This window comes from Podarcis raffonei, chromosome 7 (assembly GCF_027172205.1).
Source record: "Podarcis raffonei isolate rPodRaf1 chromosome 7, rPodRaf1.pri, whole genome shotgun sequence".
In the NCBI taxonomy this organism is placed as follows: domain Eukaryota; kingdom Metazoa; phylum Chordata; class Lepidosauria; order Squamata; family Lacertidae; genus Podarcis; species Podarcis raffonei.
In genome coordinates this window covers 50,191,339-50,210,654 of record NC_070608.1, presented here as the reverse complement: position 1 = coordinate 50,210,654, position 19,316 = coordinate 50,191,339, and the positions used below count along the sequence as shown (strand labels likewise).

The window sequence follows — 19,316 nt, the reverse complement described above, 5'->3', positions numbered from 1 at the left end:
GGATGCTGACTGACTGCAGTATTAAATGTTCAGAAACCTTTTTTTAAAACAGAAAAAATGGGCACCACATAGATTCATAGAGTTGGACGTGACCCAATAACACACAAATTACAGCAGTGGCATGCTGATTTGGGGCTTGTTCTTTTAGCCCCTCAGGCTCACATAACACATGCATACTTACATTCCCTGGTTTTAAGGCGTAAAAATGTCGTCAGGGGGGAATATTGCTGAATTGGCAAAATGTCACGGAAAACCCAGGTGAATGGCAACTCTAAAAGCACTGTTTTTGGTTTGTTCCAAAGAAAAAGAAAGAAAAAGCTTAGGCTCTTCCTAAAAAAAGCCTAAACAACTTTTACTTTTTGGCAACCCTAATAAATGTCGTTGTGACTTTGCTTAATTTTTAACCTTGAAATCTTTGCCTTTCAGATCAAATTTTAACAATAAACTGTAGCACCCTGCTTGTGGTTAACGCTTAGCTGGAATGAAATATTCAACGCAGCAATAGAGAAATTAAAATAATAATTTATTTGTCAGACAAATAAATGAGAGGCACAGTGGTATATGGTTACCAAGCTCTGGCCTGCCTTCCAGCCCTGATGGCCAGCACTTATATTCCCTCAGCTCAGCCCCCTTGCTCCTCCTTTGGCTGCCTCTGTCCAATCAGCCTGGTTAAAATTCCTATTGGCTGTTTGCTAGAACCAATCATAAAAGATACACCCATTTCCTATTACCTTTTATGGGAGACAAAGAGCTATATTTCCTTCTATTTATAATTGGCAAATAAATAGCCATTAACCTCTACAAGGCACCTTAATTACCAAATAACCTTTTGCCCTAGACTAGGCGCCTTAACTAACATTTCATCTTTTGCCCTATTGCCCTATTCACTCCAAAACAGATGGTGGCTAATTTTATCTTTGGAGGTCATTAAGCAGAGGCTTGACAACCATATGTCAGGAGTGCTCCGATGGCGTCTCTCTGTCTGGCAAGGGTCCGGACTCAATGGCCCTCATGGTCTATTCCAACTTCTTCTATGATTCTATGATTCTATGATTTCTTACTTTCTAAATCCTTTGCATAATTACATTTAAGCCAATATTTCATACATATAACATATATAGATTTTTAGAAGCAAAGATCTTGTTTAAGTAAAAAGGAACTTAGTAAAAGTTAAGTTCTATAAGTTTTCTAAATTCTCTGAAGCTTCAAAGCAGTTTCAGAGAGAGAGAGAGAGAGAGGCCTCTTCCCTTGGCCAGCTGCTGTTTGTATTAGCTCTTGCCCTTTTAACCTTAGGAAGATGTGGCTCAAGTTTAATGGGAGGCACTATTTGTTTTTACAACCTTGATTGTATTCTATCATTTGTATGGTCAGTGTGACCTTTTGTTCCCAGCCTGTTTTATGACCGCAATAAACCAAAGGGGCCTCTGACAAAGACCTTGCCTGCTGGTGTCCTGTCTCGAAAGAAACATTTGCTCATTTTTGGAATACAGGAATCTGATCAAAATATAAGCCTTGATTAAAAATGCAGGCTATGATCAGATGCCTCAAAACCATATTATTCATTCATTCATTTCATTTATTATTTGCTTCCTGTGAAGCAATTAACAATAAAACATCCATAAAAAACACCCACAACATAACAGGTAACAGTTCATAGGGCTGGATCCAAAGTGTACTCCCTGTGAGCAGAAGGGGTCATTATCCATCAGTGGTTTCCTCACCAATGGTGTGAGGAAGCAAGCTTTATTGATTCTTCCTTGTCCTTGCAGGGCCTCACACTATTCCACTTCCTGTCCTCCCTCCTCCAGCACAAGCAGAACTCAGCTGAATGCAAGTCTGAATCCAGCACTTAGGACTCATCCACACTTCTTTTCTGCTGCACTTTCTAGGCAAAGGTCTGAGATTTTTAGGTCCCTATCTGAACAGTTTTGTTTTGTATTTTTGTCCCACCACGTTATCAGGGAAAACCCACTGTTCGTTCTGATTCAACAGTAAACAGCTGGCTTTCCTGGGAAAAGCAGCAGGACAAAAAAACAACACAACACACACAAAAACTTGGACACAGAATTCCAAGTCCTGTGCCTAGAAAGTGTGGGTGAGCCCTTAGTGTCTCTTTTTTTTTGGGGGGGGGTTCCCTAGGACTTCAAACCTTCTCAGACTCAAAGCTTCTCGATTTAACCCATGCTGTGCTTTTAGTTGTAGTAGTAGATGACGTATAGGAAATGATTATCAGTATGTTTATGCACAGTAATGCAACCAGAGACTTCAGTGCAATAATAATAATAATAATAATAATAATAATAATAATATTTTTTAATTTATACCCTGCCCTCCCCAGCCAAGGCTGGGCTCAGAGCGGCTTACAAGCAATAATAAAAACAAGTTGAATGATTACAACTAAAAAACAAAATTAAAATACAACATTAAAATATTGAAACATTAAAATATTAAAATGTAGCCTCATCGCAGGAGGAGAAGGAAAGGAAAAAAGAAAGAGAGGGAGGGAATCAAATTGGTTCCAAGCCAAAGGCCAGGTGGAACAACTCTGTCTTACAAGCCCTGCGGAAAGAAATCAGATCCTGCAGGGCCCTGGTCTCATGAGGCAGAGCGTTCCACCAGGCCGGAGCCAGAGTTGAAAAGGCCCTGGCTCTGGTTGAAGCCAATCTAACTTCCTTAGGGCCCAGGACCACTAGGGTGTTGCTATTTACGGACCTTGAGGCTCTCCGTGGGGCATACCGGGAGAGGCGTTCCCATAGGTACAAGGGTCCTAGGCCGTGAAGGGCTTTAAAGGTCAAAAGCAGCACCTTAAATCTGACCCTGTACTCTACCAGGAGCCAGTGCAGCTTGAAAAGCACTGGGTGAATATGCTCCCATGGCAGAGACCCCTTGAGGAGCCTCGCTGCAGCATTCTGCACCCTCTGGAGTTTCTGGGTCAGCTTCAAGGGCAGGCCTGCATAGAGCGAATTACAGTAGTCAAGCCTGGAGATGACCATCGCATGGATCACTGTGGCCAGGTCGGGGCGGGAAAGGTAAGGGACCAACTGCTTGATGCGGCGAAGGTGGAAAAATGTCGCCTTGGCTGTTGCTGCAACTTGCGCCTCCATGGAAAGGGAGGCGTCAAGGATTACACCCAAACTCTTAACGGAAGGCAATGACACTAATTGGGCCCCCGCAAGAGAAGGGAGTTGGTCTCTCATCCCCATGCTATCCCAACCCAGCCATAGGACCTCTGTCTTCGAAGGATTTAGTTTCAATCAGCTCCCACGAAACCATCCAGCCACAGCTTCCAAGCATCTGGTCAGTGTGTTCGGGGCCGAGTCGGTGTGGCCATCCATCAGCAGATAGAGCTGAGTGTCATCAGCATATTGGTGACAGCCCAGCCCAAAGCTCTGGATAATCTGGGCAAGAGGGCGCATAAAGATGTTAAAAAGCATCGGGGAGAGAATTGCGCCCTGCGGCACTCCACACACCAAGGAATGGCGCGACGACATTTCCCTCCCCAGTGCCACCCTCTGGGCCATGTTAGTTCTTGGATCAAGTTAGTAATCTCAGCCCCTAACCACAGTGTTACTGTACATTTCCTACCATTGCAGTTTCTATGCAACTGTGTCCTTGAGGTAATGCTAGGCTCGGCTTCTTTTGGATCCTCTTAAGAGGGTCCATACACCATCTGCTATCTCCCAGGTGGTTACGGTAATCCCTTCCCCCACACAGAGAATGCATTATCCCTGCGAAGTGCTACACTGAGCTACAATCTGAAACAAAATGTCATGTTATTTGATTCCACTGTTCTCTACCTTTTCTCCAGGACCGACTTTGTTTTAGTCACTGTTTAAAGCCATTCAATCTACAAAGTATATTTAGGGCACTGAATCTCAAGGGAAGTCTGGAGATTTCATGTCATTCCTGGACAATACATTGTTTATAAGTACCAACACAGTATTAATTATGGTTACAATATGGGAAGCCAATAACAGATTCCTCCCCCCCTTTGAAGTTTCCTCCCCAAAACTTTGGTATTTTCTTCTAGACCCTATTAATTGAATCGGAGAGAATAAATTAACTTCCGAGACAAAAGGTTTACAAGTAAGGCGTTATCCCATGCATACACAAGTAGATGTCCGTTGTTCTGATGTCTTATAAAAAGCAAAATAACAACTTGCCTCTGGTCATGCAATTCGAAATCTGTCTTTTGGCTGAGAAAACAATCTAGCGAAGGACAAAACATGTCCTACATACTGAGCAGCATTTTAATGCCTTACATAAGGATACATAAACTGAAGGTCTGAATTCTAAAACAATAGAATATAGCAGCACATTTTGCTTGCTTAATATTATGTTGGTAGATTCATTTTATATGGCATTCTAATAATAGCCACCTTGCTCTGAAAATAGGCCTCTTCTCTAGAGTAAATTATTGTATATTTATTTATGACATTTGTGGGAGTTTTGGAAGTATATTTTTATCCTGCTCTTATTCTTTACCAAGTATGAAACATATGCAGCAAGAAGATATGCCTCTTTAAAAACAAAGAGTACATGTTAGATTCAATAGTGTGTAGTAATAATATATGTTTAAAATAATTTTTCATACAGGTCCTTGCAAGACTTGTTCCTTTTGATTATATTGAAAAAAACTTTTTAAAATAGAAAAGAAAATGACGGCTCATGTGATTTTATTTTAATTTTAAAACACTCATATACATTACTTCTTTTCTAGTTTAAAATGTAAAGAGTTATGCAAAAATGATCACTTTTAAAACGTTTTTCATATTGAATTTTAAATTCCTGTAACCCCCCCCCCCTTGGGATCTTATGGTGAAGGGTGGTAAAAAATCAAAAAATAAGAAGAATGACAATAATTCAGACTCCGCATGTATACTATAACTAGGTGCCACAAGGTACCTGTATATTTTCCCTTGTGGGGCAAAACACAGCTTTTTGTGGTAGGCAAGGTGATGCACAATAACAAAACCACCAAAAAGTAGATTTTAGAAAAACCGAAACAATATAAAACCAATGCCTGTGGCAGAGTTTCCTTCATCCAGCTGAGAACAACAAAAGTGTCTTCAGTTGTTTCCAGAAAGTGCAGATAGTGGACACCTGTCATATCTCGACAAGAATGCTGCTCCTTAGGTGGGCAACCACACCAAAAGTCCTGCTCTGAGTCACTGTGGAGCAGGCTTCTGGTATTTTTGGAGTTTGCAGCAGAAGCTCTCCCACATACTGCAGTGACCTGCTGGGTATATAAGGCATAAAACAGTTTCTCAAATATATATATATTTAATTACAGGAGATCAGTGATGGTTCTCCTGTCTAGTTTGGCCCTAAGGCTGTCTAACAACATTTCTGGAGACCAGGTTATTCTCCCCCACTGCACTGCTGCCTTCTCTCACACAGAGGAAGCACAGAAGTTGTTTCAAGCAGTGCTTTTGAGAAGCGCTTTAATTACTGCTCATCAGCTAATGAGTCGAGATTAAATCCTACTGCTTGGAACAGGGCATGCAGCCAATTCAAACCCTCTCCTCTCACTCATCAGCTGATATCACCAGTGACGTCAGCTAATGGGCAAGCATACATGGCTTGGAGAAAGTTGCCTTGTGGGCTAAATTGGACCTCCTGGCAGGCCAAGGTTGGCCTGGAGCCAGAGATTCCCCACCCCTGATGTAGAAGGAGAGAAATGACTTAGGGACAGCTGCCTGGTTTCCTTATCACAAATGCCTGTGTGGCTGAAAGGATGTGAAGATGGCAGGTATTAGTATCAGAGAGGAAAGGCAAGAACCAGTAAATAGATTTTGACTGTGTGAATAAAAACACACAGCATGGAGAGTGTATGGTATGTTTCCATCTCCCAGGATTGAAGTGAAGGGCTCACATAAGGCCTTTGCTTTGCCTCTGAAATGAAGATTTGGTGAAATGTGTTTTATCTTTCAGTTCTACAGCAAATGCATGACGTTATTCAGGCTATATTTTTGCTGCTTAATCAGAGAATTGTCATTAGTTGGTCTTTTTGGTCCCATGGGAAAGAATTTTTTTCACTCTCTAGAGAAAAGAGAACAGTAATACAGCTCTTTTCAAATGATGATTAGAAGTGGAAGCAAGCGTGTATCTTTTGAACTCTGATCCCAGACAGACTGAGTTGTTGTGGTGCAGATTTCAAGGCTTTATCTGAAAATGCTTATATAGAAGCCAAGTGAGCTCTGAGAAGTCAGTCAGTTGTGAATATTTTGTTGTAATTTGGTTTCACTCTTGATGAAGTACATTCAAATGGAGCCAGAAGTTTTGTTTGATCTTTCCTGATAGTTGTGATTTCTGTTAGCACCAGGCTGGCTGGGAGAGTTGTGGTCCCTACTCAAATGAGAATGAACCCAGAGAGAGAAGCTGGCAAGACTCCCCTGTTTACATAATGTGACCTCTGAATGTAGATGGAAATGCTCTAATCTTCTTAGTGATCTAAGCAAAAACTGAATACCGCAACCCAGTTTCTAGGCATCCCAGAAGCTGTTTGAAAATAAAAGCTTCCCATAGAAATTTAGTTAAGCAGCACTTCCACTTCTATTTTTTGCTCCTGTTATAATGTATTCCAGCTTATGCACAGACCTTATTGCATTCCAGTCTTATTTCATGTCTACCAAGTGATAGAATAATCAAAATACACAATAAGCATGCAAATGGTGGGTGCGTGGGTGCATTTGTATATTTGATAATATTTTAAGTGCAGGCATTTTAGGTTCGCTTTCTAAATGGCTCAGGACCACAATACCTCAAGGACCACACATGAACCAACCTGGACCCTGCAATCATAATCTGAGGCCCTTTTTTGTGTGCCAATTCCACCAGAGCCCCAGAGGTCAGCAACACAAGAATAAGCCTTTTCTGTGGTGGTTCCCTATTTGTGGAATGCTCTCCCCAGGGAGGGTTGCGTGGCTCCTTCCTTATATTGTAGCACCCTGCTTGTGGTTAACGCTTAGCTGGAATGAAATATTCAACGCAGCAATAGAGAAATTAAAATAATAATTTATTTGTCGGACAAATAAATAAGAGGCACAGTGGTATATGGTTACCAAGCTCTGGCCTGCCTTCCTGCCCTTATGGCCAGCACTTATATTCCCTCAGCTCAGCCCCCTTGCTCCTCCTTTGGCTGCCTCTGTCCAATCAGCCTGGTTAAAATTCCTATTGGCTGTTTGCTAGAACCAATCATAAAAGATACACCCATTTCCTATTACCTTTTATGGGAGACAAAGAGCTATATTTCCTTCTATTTATAATTGGCAAATAAGTAGTCATATATCTTACATTTACCTCGACCAGGCACCTTAATTACCAGATAACCTTTTGCCCTAGACTAGGCGCCTTAACTAACATTTCATCTTTTGCCCTATTGCCCTATTCACTCCAAAACAAATGGTGGCTAATTTTATCTGAACAGATCTTTTGTTCATCTTCCCACACATTATCAATGAAATATCTCCTTCTTTGGAGGTCATTAAGCAGAGGCTTGACAACCATATGTCAGGAGTGCTCCGATGGCGTCTCTCTGTCTGGCAGGGGTCCGGACCCAATGGCCCTCATGGTCTATTCCAACTCTTCTATGATTCTATAATTTCTTACTTTCTAAATCCTTTGCATAATTACATTTAAGCCAATATATTTCATATATAGATTTTTAGAAGCAAAGATCTTGTCTAAGTAAAAGAGGAACTTAGTAAAAGCTAAGCTAAATTCTAAGTTTTCTAAATTCTCTGAAGCTTCAAAGCAGCCTCAGAGAGAAGCCTCTTCCCTAGCCAGCTGATGTTTGTATTAGCTCTTGCCCTTTTAACCTTAGGAAGATGTGGCTCAAGTTTAATGGGAGGCACAATAATTATTTACTATTTGTTTTTGCAACCTTGATTGTATTCTATAATTTGTATGGTCAGTGTGACCTTTTGCTCCCAGCCTGTTTTATGACCGCAATAAACCAAAGGGGCCTCTGACAAAGACCTTGCCTGCGACAAAGACCTTGCCTGCTAGTTTCCTGTCTCGAAAAGAAACATTTGTGAATTTAAGCTCATTTTTAGAATACAGGAATCTGATCAAAATATAAGCCTTGATTAAAAATGCAGGCTATGATCAGATGCCTCATTCCCCCCTTTCAAGCTCAAGGACCTTCCCAAGTGTCCTTGATAGCTTGACCTTCATCATATTCCTGAGGTAAAGCTCTGTATAGGGCCATGATATGAGGTAGAGTTTCATTTGAAATCATCTTGCTAATTGTACTTCTAAAACATGAAACGATACATGGCACCATACACAAAACCATTACTACTACCGTCAAGAAAAACAAGCAAGACAATAGTATCCCTTTGAGTCATCCCATATCCCATCCTTCCCTTGTTTGTACTGGGACATGTGCTATATTCTCCATCTTTGTGGCCAACACACGGATTGCCTCACCATTATCAGAAATGTTAAAGCAACAGGCATTCCCTGTCAAGTTCAAGACTCCACATAGGCCTCCCTGCCTGGCAAGTACATAATCCATTCCCATTTTCAGCTGCAAAATGGCGGCTCTACTTTCATCCAACTGTTGTGCAATAAGTCTCAAACTCTGGGCCGTTGCATTGGTTACAAGTTCCACTACTGCTTGCAATCGAATTATTCTGTTTAGATTATAAATAGGATCCCGAGCCCCTTGTATGAGCTCATCAGGATTCCAGGAGGCAGGTTCATAATAGGCTATAATGCGCTCTGGTGGCCAATCATCAGTATCGCTCCAACTTTGGGTACTTCCTCCTGCTATATGAGAAATATCAGCGTTTCTTCGTGTACGCTTGGCTGAACTAGTGGGCATAATCCACATTGGTGGTAATACCCATCCCAGGAAACAAGTCCCACTCCATTTGGAAGGGAGTTTCTTGTATGCCCATTCTCCACATATCCACCACAACCATCGGGTCTGAGGTTTTTGGTACGTGGAGTGCATAAGGCGAAATATCAAAAGGGGTACAGAGTTCACAGTGCAGTATGTTAGATTGCCTTTTTCTGTCACAGTTATGTTCCACACCATTTTCCATGCATGAATAAAAGGAGGTGCACAGGGCAAGGTATTCCGAGTTCGATAGGTAGTACCATTTGCCCAGGTTTGACTATTCTTAATATAATCCCAAGTATAGTGGCAATGAGAAGAGCCTATCATGGTAGAATCAGCTGCCTCTGATGATTTATGTACACAGAATTCCCCTTGTACAGGTATAACTCGTATTGGTTTAGTTGAGTTCCATCCGGGGAAATTCTGTACTTCTGTTTGGTGTGGCATTTCGCTTACCATACCAATGGCATTTAATGGTATTGGTAATAAGGGCATACCTCCCTCTGAATCATCTGGCCCAAGAGAGCAAACAAGGCAATTGGTCCTATTTGTAACATTGGCTACCATCTCAGCTAAGCCTACCCACATATTGTGGTCATGGCGGAATCCATATTTAGCAAATTTGCTCAAATTCAAGGACCCTTCCCCTTCCCAAGGGATCAGGATTAATAATAAAATCATGTTGATGTCTAGTATATGCATTCCTTCCACAAAAGATTACCTTATTGTGATAACAAAAAAATATTAGCCCCAATATAATTCCTCCAGTGACAGAAATGGGGAACCACCAAGACCAAAACATATATCCCAAGGATCCCCAATGAGTAATATCTCTGATAATTGTTCCACAGGGGGGGGCAGTCAATCAATTGTATAAGAGAATCTTCCCGTTCACAATCACTGGTTCAGACGCTCCTCAAGCTTCAGGCGTGCGCAGGTCAGCCAGCTTCCAGGTTGTGGCTGCAGCAGGCCGGTCGTCTAATGTTGCCCGTGACCTAGCCCGTTCCCCATAGGGCTAGATACAGGGGTTTTTGGAGAGAGTCAGTTTTAAAGGATTAGAGGGGTCACCTTTGCACGTCCAACTGCCTTCGGACTTCTTCAAACGGGAGTGATGAATCCAGGGGGTCACCTCAGCTACCTTCACCGCTGTTGGAGTAGAGAGCAAGATGGTGTAAGGTCCACGCCACTTAGGTGCAAGTGGATCGCGTTTCCACTCTTTCACCCATACGCTATCGCCAGCCTGGAACTGATGAATCGGCTCGGCAATGCTGCACGGCGTGCGCTCGAGGGCCCACCTGTTAAGAGAAACAAAAACACGGGAGAGAGATTGCACTTGTCCCTGTGTCACATAGTCTCCTATTTGTTTGAGGTCAGCTGGAATATCCTGAACAAAGGAGGGCGGCCTCCCATACAGGAGCTCAAAAGGTGACAACTTAAGTCTTTTTGTGGGTGCGCACCGAACACGAAACAGTGTTATGGGTAACACATCTACCCATCCCAATCCTGTTTCCTGGGTTAATTTTGCCAATTGGGTTTTCAGAGTCCGATTCATTCTTTCAGTTTTCCCTGAACTCTGAGGCCTATATGCTGCATGCAGTCTCCACTTCACTTGTAGGACTCGACATACTTCTTGTACTACTTGATCAATGAATGCTGGCCCATTATCACTTCCAATGCATCTAGGTAATCCAAACCTTGGGATCAATTCAGTGAGGAGTCTCTTAGTTACCTCTCGTGCCTTTTCAGTTCTGGTGGGAAAAGCTTCAACCCATCCGGTAAGAGTATCTACAAACACAAGGAGATACTTGAATCCCTTAGAAGGGACCAGCTCTGTGAAGTCCACAATTAGGCTTTCCATGGGGACGTATCCCACATGTTGAATTCCAGGAGGTTGTACCGGTCCCTGCCTGGGATTGTTTTTAGCACAAAGAACACATTTCTGGGAAATGCAAGTTGCTAATTGTGAAAGGTTAATAATATACAACTTCCGACTGAGACTCTCTCTGGTTGCAGTACCGCCAAGGTGAGTAGATTCATGATAATTTCTTACAATTGTACCTGCTAGGTGATGAGGTACATAAATCCTATTGTCTGGCAGGATCATCCAACCGTCCTTCACAATCGCCCCTTCCTGTTCAGCCCACTTCCTCTCTTCTGGGGTATAGTGAGGTTTAACTTCTTCTGGAACTACCTCTGGTATGAGGGCTGCTATAAATCCTCCCACAGGCTTTTGGGCTGCCTCTCGGGCTGCTTTGTCAGCAGCATGATTTCCTCTGGTTATTGGATCCCTTCCACGTCCATGACCTTTGCAGTGCATTACAGCAATCTGTTCTGGAGCCCATACTGCTTCCAACAGGATTTCTACTTCAGGTCCATATTTCAAGGCCTTCCCGTGGGCTCCTATTAGACCTCTTTCTTTCCATAGAGCTCCATGTGCATGCAGGGTTAAGAAGGCATATTTAGAATCAGTATAGATGTTTGCCTTACATCCGGCTGCCAATTGCAGAGCTCTAGTTAAACCTATAAGTTCAGCTTTTTGTGCTGAGGTGCCAGCAGGCAAAGCTTCAGCTTCCACAACTTCCTCATTGGTGACCACAGCATATCCTGCTCGTCTGGCACCCTCATGCAGGTAACTGCTACCATCAGTATAATATACAACATCTGGATTTTTCAATGGTTCATCTTTCAGATCGGGTCTACTGGAATAAACTTCATCCATTATTTGGAGACAATCATGTGATTCTTCATCATCTACCTCTGGTAGGGGCAGCAAAGTTGCTGGATTGAGCATATTCACTACTCGTAGATGAATCCTGGGATTTTCACACAATAGGCCTTGGTATCTAGCCATCCTTGGGTTTGTTAGCCAATAACTACCCTTATATTCCATAAGTGTCAGAACAGCATGAGGTACATTCACATACATCGTCTGGCCAAAGGTAAATTTATCAGCTTCTTTGACAAGGCTTGCAGTGGCCGCTACTGCCCTTAGGCATGGAGGCCATCCTTTTGCTACTGAGTCCAATTGTTTTGACAAATAAGCTACTGGACGGTTCCAACTTCCTAATCTCTGGGTCAGGACTGCCGCTGCAATCCCATTCTGTTCATGTACATACAGCTGAAAGGGTTTTTCCGAATTAGGCAGTCCAAGGGCTGGGGCCTCCATAAGTCGTTGTTTGATAGCTAAAAAGGCTTGTTGCTGCTCAGGTCCCCATACGAATGGGTCCTTTTCTGCACCTCGAGTGCTTTCATGTAAGGGCTTGGCCAGACTGCTGAAATCAGGTATCCATAGTCTACAAAACCCTGCTGTTCCCAGGAATCCTCTGAGTTGTTTCCTTGTGGTAGGTTCCTTGCCCAGTGAAGTCGCCTTACTGGGAACCGAAGTACTACCCACTCCACACTCAGGTTGTACTTTCTCACACATACAATGCGCTGGATACTTCACCACACTCTACCTCCCAACCTTTCCCTTTTCCCTACATCAGATCACCATCTGATGTACCCAGCCATGTAGCGTACTCAGTTTCCCCTTACTGAGACGCAGAAGTTTGATCAGGACTTCTCTTCCTCCTAATTAATTGGAGGGCCAAACCCTTTGTGCACTTACCCTTAGCTGGTTCCCAGTTTATTTCTCTGGTTCCCCCCGGTCCGTCGCCGTCGGTGAGCAGGGTATCAGACAGACGAGACTTCTGCGTTCCCCTGGAAAAATGTTCCAGTGCGCGCTGGGTAAGCAGTTAGTGGTCCTCCCTCTTGTACCCTGCCCAGTAAGGCGAAGGGGCTGCGTTCCAGCAGACCACTTATCCGAGTCACAGAGGCACCATAAAATGTAGCACCCTGCTTGTGGTTAACGCTTAGCTGGAATGAAATATTCAACGCAGCAATAGAGAAATTAAAATAATAATTTATTTGTCGGACAAATAAATAAGAGGCACAGTGGTATATGGTTACCAAGCTCTGGCCTGCCTTCCTGCCCTTATGGCCAGCACTTATATTCCCTCAGCTCAGCCCCCTTGCTCCTCCTTTGGCTGCCTCTGTCCAATCAGCCTGGTTAAAATTCCTATTGGCTGTTTGCTAGAACCAATCATAAAAGATACACCCATTTCCTATTACCTTTTATGGGAGACAAAGAGCTATATTTCCTTCTATTTATAATTGGCAAATAAGTAGTCATATATCTTACATTTACCTCGACCAGGCACCTTAATTACCAGATAACCTTTTGCCCTAGACTAGGCGCCTTAACTAACATTTCATCTTTTGCCCTATTGCCCTATTCACTCCAAAACAAATGGTGGCTAATTTTATCTGAACAGATCTTTTGTTCATCTTCCCACACATTATCAATGAAATATCTCCTTCTTTGGAGGTCATTAAGCAGAGGCTTGACAACCATATGTCAGGAGTGCTCCGATGGCGTCTCTCTGTCTGGCAGGGGTCCGGACCCAATGGCCCTCATGGTCTATTCCAACTCTTCTATGATTCTATAATTTCTTACTTTCTAAATCCTTTGCATAATTACATTTAAGCCAATATATTTCATATATAGATTTTTAGAAGCAAAGATCTTGTCTAAGTAAAAGAGGAACTTAGTAAAAGCTAAGCTAAATTCTAAGTTTTCTAAATTCTCTGAAGCTTCAAAGCAGCCTCAGAGAGAAGCCTCTTCCCTAGCCAGCTGATGTTTGTATTAGCTCTTGCCCTTTTAACCTTAGGAAGATGTGGCTCAAGTTTAATGGGAGGCACAATAATTATTTACTATTTGTTTTTGCAACCTTGATTGTATTCTATAATTTGTATGGTCAGTGTGACCTTTTGCTCCCAGCCTGTTTTATGACCGCAATAAACCAAAGGGGCCTCTGACAAAGACCTTGCCTGCGACAAAGACCTTGCCTGCTAGTTTCCTGTCTCGAAAAGAAACATTTGTGAATTTAAGCTCATTTTTAGAATACAGGAATCTGATCAAAATATAAGCCTTGATTAAAAATGCAGGCTATGATCAGATGCCTCAATATATCTTCATACGCCCCGGCAAAAACATTTCTCAGTATTTATGCCTTTGGCTGATTGAACATTCTATAGCCCTTAAATGTGTTTGTAGGAAGGGCATTATTGATTTGTTTTTGTTTTTTGCTTTGTTATGTATTTTTTGAACTTTGTGATCTTTAGATGAAGGGCAGTATACAAAATAATAATAATAATAATAATAATAATAATAATAATAATAATAGAGCAAGAAAAATGATGCTTATATCATTAAAACATTTGTTTCCCCCTAGCTCTGTGCTGCTCATCTACCAACTCGATCAGATGCACCAAATCACTATCAAGCAGTGTGCCGGGCACTATTTGCAGAAACAATGGAGCTGTATACATTCTTGGCCAGAATTAAAAGTGCAAGAGAGGTAAGCATGGTAAAAGTCATGAGTGTTTGCTTTACTCATTTTTGAGACTTGTTTTGTTCTGTACACTAATATGTACACATACTATGCCAAAAAAGGTAATTTTTGCCAGAATAGGTTGGAGGACATTCTGTTGTAAGGATGATGCTTCCCACTGGACTTGTTAGGTAGGATTTTTAGAGCCTTTCCTCATCCTCTTCAGACCTAGCCTGCCTATGGCTTTTACTTTCTCTTGAAATATTCCTATATTTGAACCTTTCTAGTGATATGAAAGATTCTTATACAGTACATCATTTGTGTGTCCCAGTCTGAGCAGTTTGTGTGTGGTTTTGCCCTCCCTTTTCCTCTGTCTCCTCCTGAGAGGCAGGGGGAGGGGCGCAACTGGAGCTGGTTCCCCAGTGGCTCGTTCAGAATGGTCCTATTTCTTTTTGTTATTCCTCTTCAACAATATTTCTGTTCTTCAGTTTCAACAGATTTCTTCTCTTGTCTGTTTCTTTTCATTTCATACTCTTACAGTTTCAAGTTTGTTCAGTATGGTGCTGCATATAATAAACTCTCAGCTAAATAAAAATAAAGGGTGGTATTCAATGCTAGTTCTACTCAGAGTTAATTCATTGAAGTTAATAACTTAGGTTCATTAATTTCATCAGATTTACTCTATAAGACAAATTAATTATGCAGGCATTGTGATAAAATTAAATATTTAAGGGTGAAATACAACACTAAATAGATTGTTCAATCAATACAAGCATTTCTGCTTGCCCAGCAGAATTATCTCCCCTCTCCTCCCACTGTGTGCTGTTCAGGGTTTTTTTGGGAAGAGGGGAAAGCCTCATTGCACTAGCAGGTATCCTTGTGCTGGCTTCCACTAGAGGAGCCAGCCCTAAGAGTTAATAAAATATGTAATGGGATCAAATGTAATGCTGCACATACTTAAATATGAGACAGATGCTGAGCTTTCACACATTTGCAAATTTTGAAAGTTTGATATTAAAATGGCAACTTGATTTTGGCAACTTTAGCCTTTTAGTATTAACAATTCCTTTTGACGACAGAGATCTGACAGTGACTTGCAGTACAATCCTAACCTTCTTTACTCAGAAGTACATTCCTACTGAATTCAGTGGGGCTTACTTCCAGGTAAATGAAGTTAATATTGCAGCTTTTAGCATTTAGGTGGTATATTAAAAACATTGATAGACTTAAATTTGTGGTGACCAGAAAGCTCTTAAAATAACTGCTCTCTGGAGAGGTTTAGAGTGTGCACTCTGATTTAATGCTGCAGTGAGCTTTCGTTCAATAAAGAATGAGCCATTTCCTGTCAATTCAACAAATCTCATTTGAGGATTCGACTTATGTTCAATGTCATCCACAGGGTCTATTTTTTCATGCTGATATGATAAAACTAGAATGTGTACAGATGTATATAATTTGTGTGGTGAGGCTGCTGTGGAAGTGCACTCATTGCATTTTGTTCAGAATTACAGCCTTTCCCCCAGATTGAGTTCAGTAGAAACTTGTTCTGCATAATTTTTGCAGAAGCTGACTGTGCACATGACTAATTTGCTGGAAGTAGTGATGTCATTAAACCTCTTGCCATGAAACTTAGTGCCCTAATGTTCATTTTCATTAGTTTTTCATCGTAATAGAGCAGTCAGGGTGAATTGGTTTTACAATTCTGTAATACAAACAACAACAATATGCTTTCTCAATAGAGTTTACACATCAAGCATCCAAACTGTCTATTACCTGTCCTTTTGTATAGAAAGCAGTAACACTTGTTATTTAAAATAAAGAAGGAAATGCAATCTCTCTCAATGGCTCAAGCTTTCAAATGATCTCTCAGGGGAGATTTCCCTGTATTATCTTTCCCAACAGATGTCAACCTTTTCTGGGATCATTAAATTTTCAGCAGCTTTTTACAACATGTTCTTAGCCAAAAGTTAGTTTATTTACCTGAAACAACAATGAGTGAAATTCAGGTTTCAGTTAGGTGAAATTATAATTATAATTATAATGGAATGTGTCACATTATTTATACAAAACTTTCAATTGGCAGTGGTGCAGAGATTTCTAGTGTTAAGCAGAGCAGTGTATAATCAAATCTCCTTGGTGGAAAGATTTATATACAGATGCAGGAAATAATAAGAAAACAATAGAAGGGAAACATATACGCATGGCTTCATCTGACACAAACTGTGACAAATATGACACTATTACATCAAGTTAAATAAAGTACCTTTAAAAAGGTCAGGTCTAGAAATCTAGCAATAAACCAATTTAAACAACAGATGAACAGATTTCATTCGTTATATTACAAGTTTATAAGGTTGATTATAAGGTTGTTGTAAATATTACAACTAGTTAATGTATGTGAAGTGCTTTTAACACCTGAAAATGTTATACAAATGTCAGCTATTTATTATTATTATTATTAGTGGTGGTGGTGGTAATACGGTGAATAGCTTGGAGATAGGGCAGGATGTTCAAATACATTTCATATTAGGTATATGGGTACCCCACCAAAGAGGACCTCCTTCTCAACCTATAGACTTCACTTTTTGGGGAAACAGAAACCAATGCATCCACTCACAGATATTAATGGGCCCCCAGTGTTAGACCATATAGACCTTCTAAAGGTAATAATCTGCAAATCTAAATGCCTAGCTTCAAGGCTGATACCACCCTCTTAGATCTCAGGTCAGCAGTGTCATTCTGAATCAAGTCATGGATAACAACTTTTTTAAGCAACCACTGATCCAACACTGATAATCCGGAGTCCATTCTTGAAGTCCTGCGTTGACATCAAACCCAGACTAACAAGGGTTGAAGGAAGAACTGAAACCCCTTTCATTAACCTTGTGTTGTTTTCTTGCCTGTGCCCCTCCTTTCTCTGTCTCTACCATTTTGATTCTGGACCCCACTTCATCCCCACTTCATCACCATCTGTTGCCCACATTGCAAATATATTGGCTGAGATTCAAAGATGCCGTTCCACTAGTGTACAGCCTCTTTTGGTTATGAAAGGGCTGGTTCTGATCTATTCTGACCATACTGCTGCTGTTTCATTGCAACATATCTACCTTCTATTTTAACCTTCAGAATTTGAAGAAGATGCAGGAAATGGACAGAGAAGGAACTGATGACTCCAGCGCTGATCTTGATGATTTAAAAACTGCTGATTGGGTAATACTGCCTTGTAAATAATACACTAAATATTGTGGCCAAATATTGTGTACGATTGTGGAGTGTTTTTTGTTTTTGTTTTACTGTTCGTGTGTTTTTATTTATTGATAAGCATATTTCCAAACCTCCAACTCTTTAAACATATTGTGGTAGTGTACAATAAAAACACCAGAATATCATAAATTTATAAACATTATCTATACAATTTATATAATACCTATAAAAGCTTATAAATTTTTATATTTAAAACCATAACTAAGAAAAGTTATAAAAGTTAATTTAAACTACTGATCATTATGTTTTGGATCAGCTTAGTTATTTTTCTTAGTGGGCTAACATTTGATTATGGATTCTGAAAAAGATTTAATGTTCTTGATTCTTCAGGCTCAGTTTTGGGTGCAGGTCATGCGAGACTTGCGAGATGGTGTGAAACTGAAGAAAGTTAAAGAACGTCAGTTCAATCCTCTTCCCATAGAGTATCAGCTCACTCCGTATGAGATGCTGATGGATGATATTCGATCCAAACGCTATACTTTAAGGAAAGTTATGGTAAGCTGTGACAACACAAGTTAAAAAAGAAATGACCACCTTTCACTGTGTCTTTTGGTGAAAGTCAGGTTTATGATTCCACACATATCCATAGAATAGTGGTGGAAACCCTGCAGCTTGTATAGATGGCATTATGCAGACCTCTGGACATTGCAGGCCCGCTCTTGTTCTGTAGACCACTCCTCTGGAAATTGCTTCCTCTTCCATGGTGTGTGCAGAGGCAGTTTTAATCAGTGCGACTGGTTTGTCCGCACTGGGTCCTGGTGCCACAAGGGATGCTTCAACAATGGTGTAGAACAGAGCACGAGAGGCAGGGGGTGCTGAATTTTAGCATTGCATGGGGCACCGCTGAAATTTGAGAGCCCAAAGAGAGAGGTGTGTGTGTGTGTGTGTGTGTGTGTGTGTGTGTGTGTAAGTAAGTAAAAGAGAGAAAGAAACAGACAGTGGGAGACACAGAGAGAGAGCCCAGGCGGAAAAAGCCTTATAGGGCATATAACATCTTTGTTGCTGGGAATCACAAGTGGGGAAAGTGCTCTTGCACTCATATTCTGTTTGTGGCCTTCAGGCCTATGTGAGAATAGAATGCTGGACCAGCAGCTGCTGTTATGATCATTTTGGCAATTTGGGTGGGTGGGTGAAATGGAGGCAATATGTAGGTGGAGGTTGCCAATGGCTGCAGCAAGCAGAATTTGTCCCTTTGTGCCTTGCTTCCTTTTGGCTGTTGTGATAGTTCTGGATTTTTGGTCTGATTCATCAAAGATAATTCTTAATGTTAAACAACATGTTATTATCTTCAGCACCCCTTAGCTGATTGAAGACTGTTGATGCGTTTCAGTGATTATGATGGTTTTAGGATGCATTGCCCTGTTTCCATTTTCAAATTACCAGATGATACAGATGTGCAGATAAAACATTAGTTTTCTCTCTTTCAGGTCAATGGGGATATTCCTCCACGATTAAAAAAGAGTGCTCATGATATTATCTTGGACTTTATCCGATCTCGACCTCCGTTAAATCCAGTATGTAATCTGATATGTGCCTTTTCCCAGTTAAGATGTAGCTTTTAAATATATTTTGTTTGCAATAATTATTTTTATTGATGCTCCTACCACTTCTCACCTGAAAAATGCTGTAGAATACAAAACACAAACATTTTCCATATAATCTATCCCCTTTCAGCTTTATAATGCTTGCATAGAAAGTTAAAACAAGTAACAGGAATTCTTTTAAAATAAAACTTTCTGGTATTTTCACTTTCCTTCTTCCTGCTCACAGTATATTGCTCTCAGTAGGTTTTCTCACCTTGAGTCTTGTACTCTTCCTCCCTTCTGTTGCCA

At 41.1% G+C, this 19,316-nt stretch overlaps 1 protein-coding gene across 5 annotated transcripts in view; it reads left to right on the top strand.

Moving 5' to 3' along the window:
• Positions 1–19,316, top strand: part of SPIRE1 (spire type actin nucleation factor 1) — a 90,325-nt gene that overhangs the window by 36,857 nt on the left and 34,152 nt on the right. For all 5 annotated transcript variants that reach the window (XM_053396578.1, XM_053396579.1, XM_053396580.1 and 2 more), the window contains exons 4-7: positions 14,122–14,247; positions 17,347–17,430; positions 17,815–17,979; positions 18,912–18,998. In XM_053396578.1, coding sequence (XP_053252553.1) covers positions 14,122–14,247; positions 17,347–17,430; positions 17,815–17,979; positions 18,912–18,998 — 462 coding nt within the window. The remainder of the gene's footprint in view (positions 1–14,121; positions 14,248–17,346; positions 17,431–17,814; positions 17,980–18,911; positions 18,999–19,316) is intronic.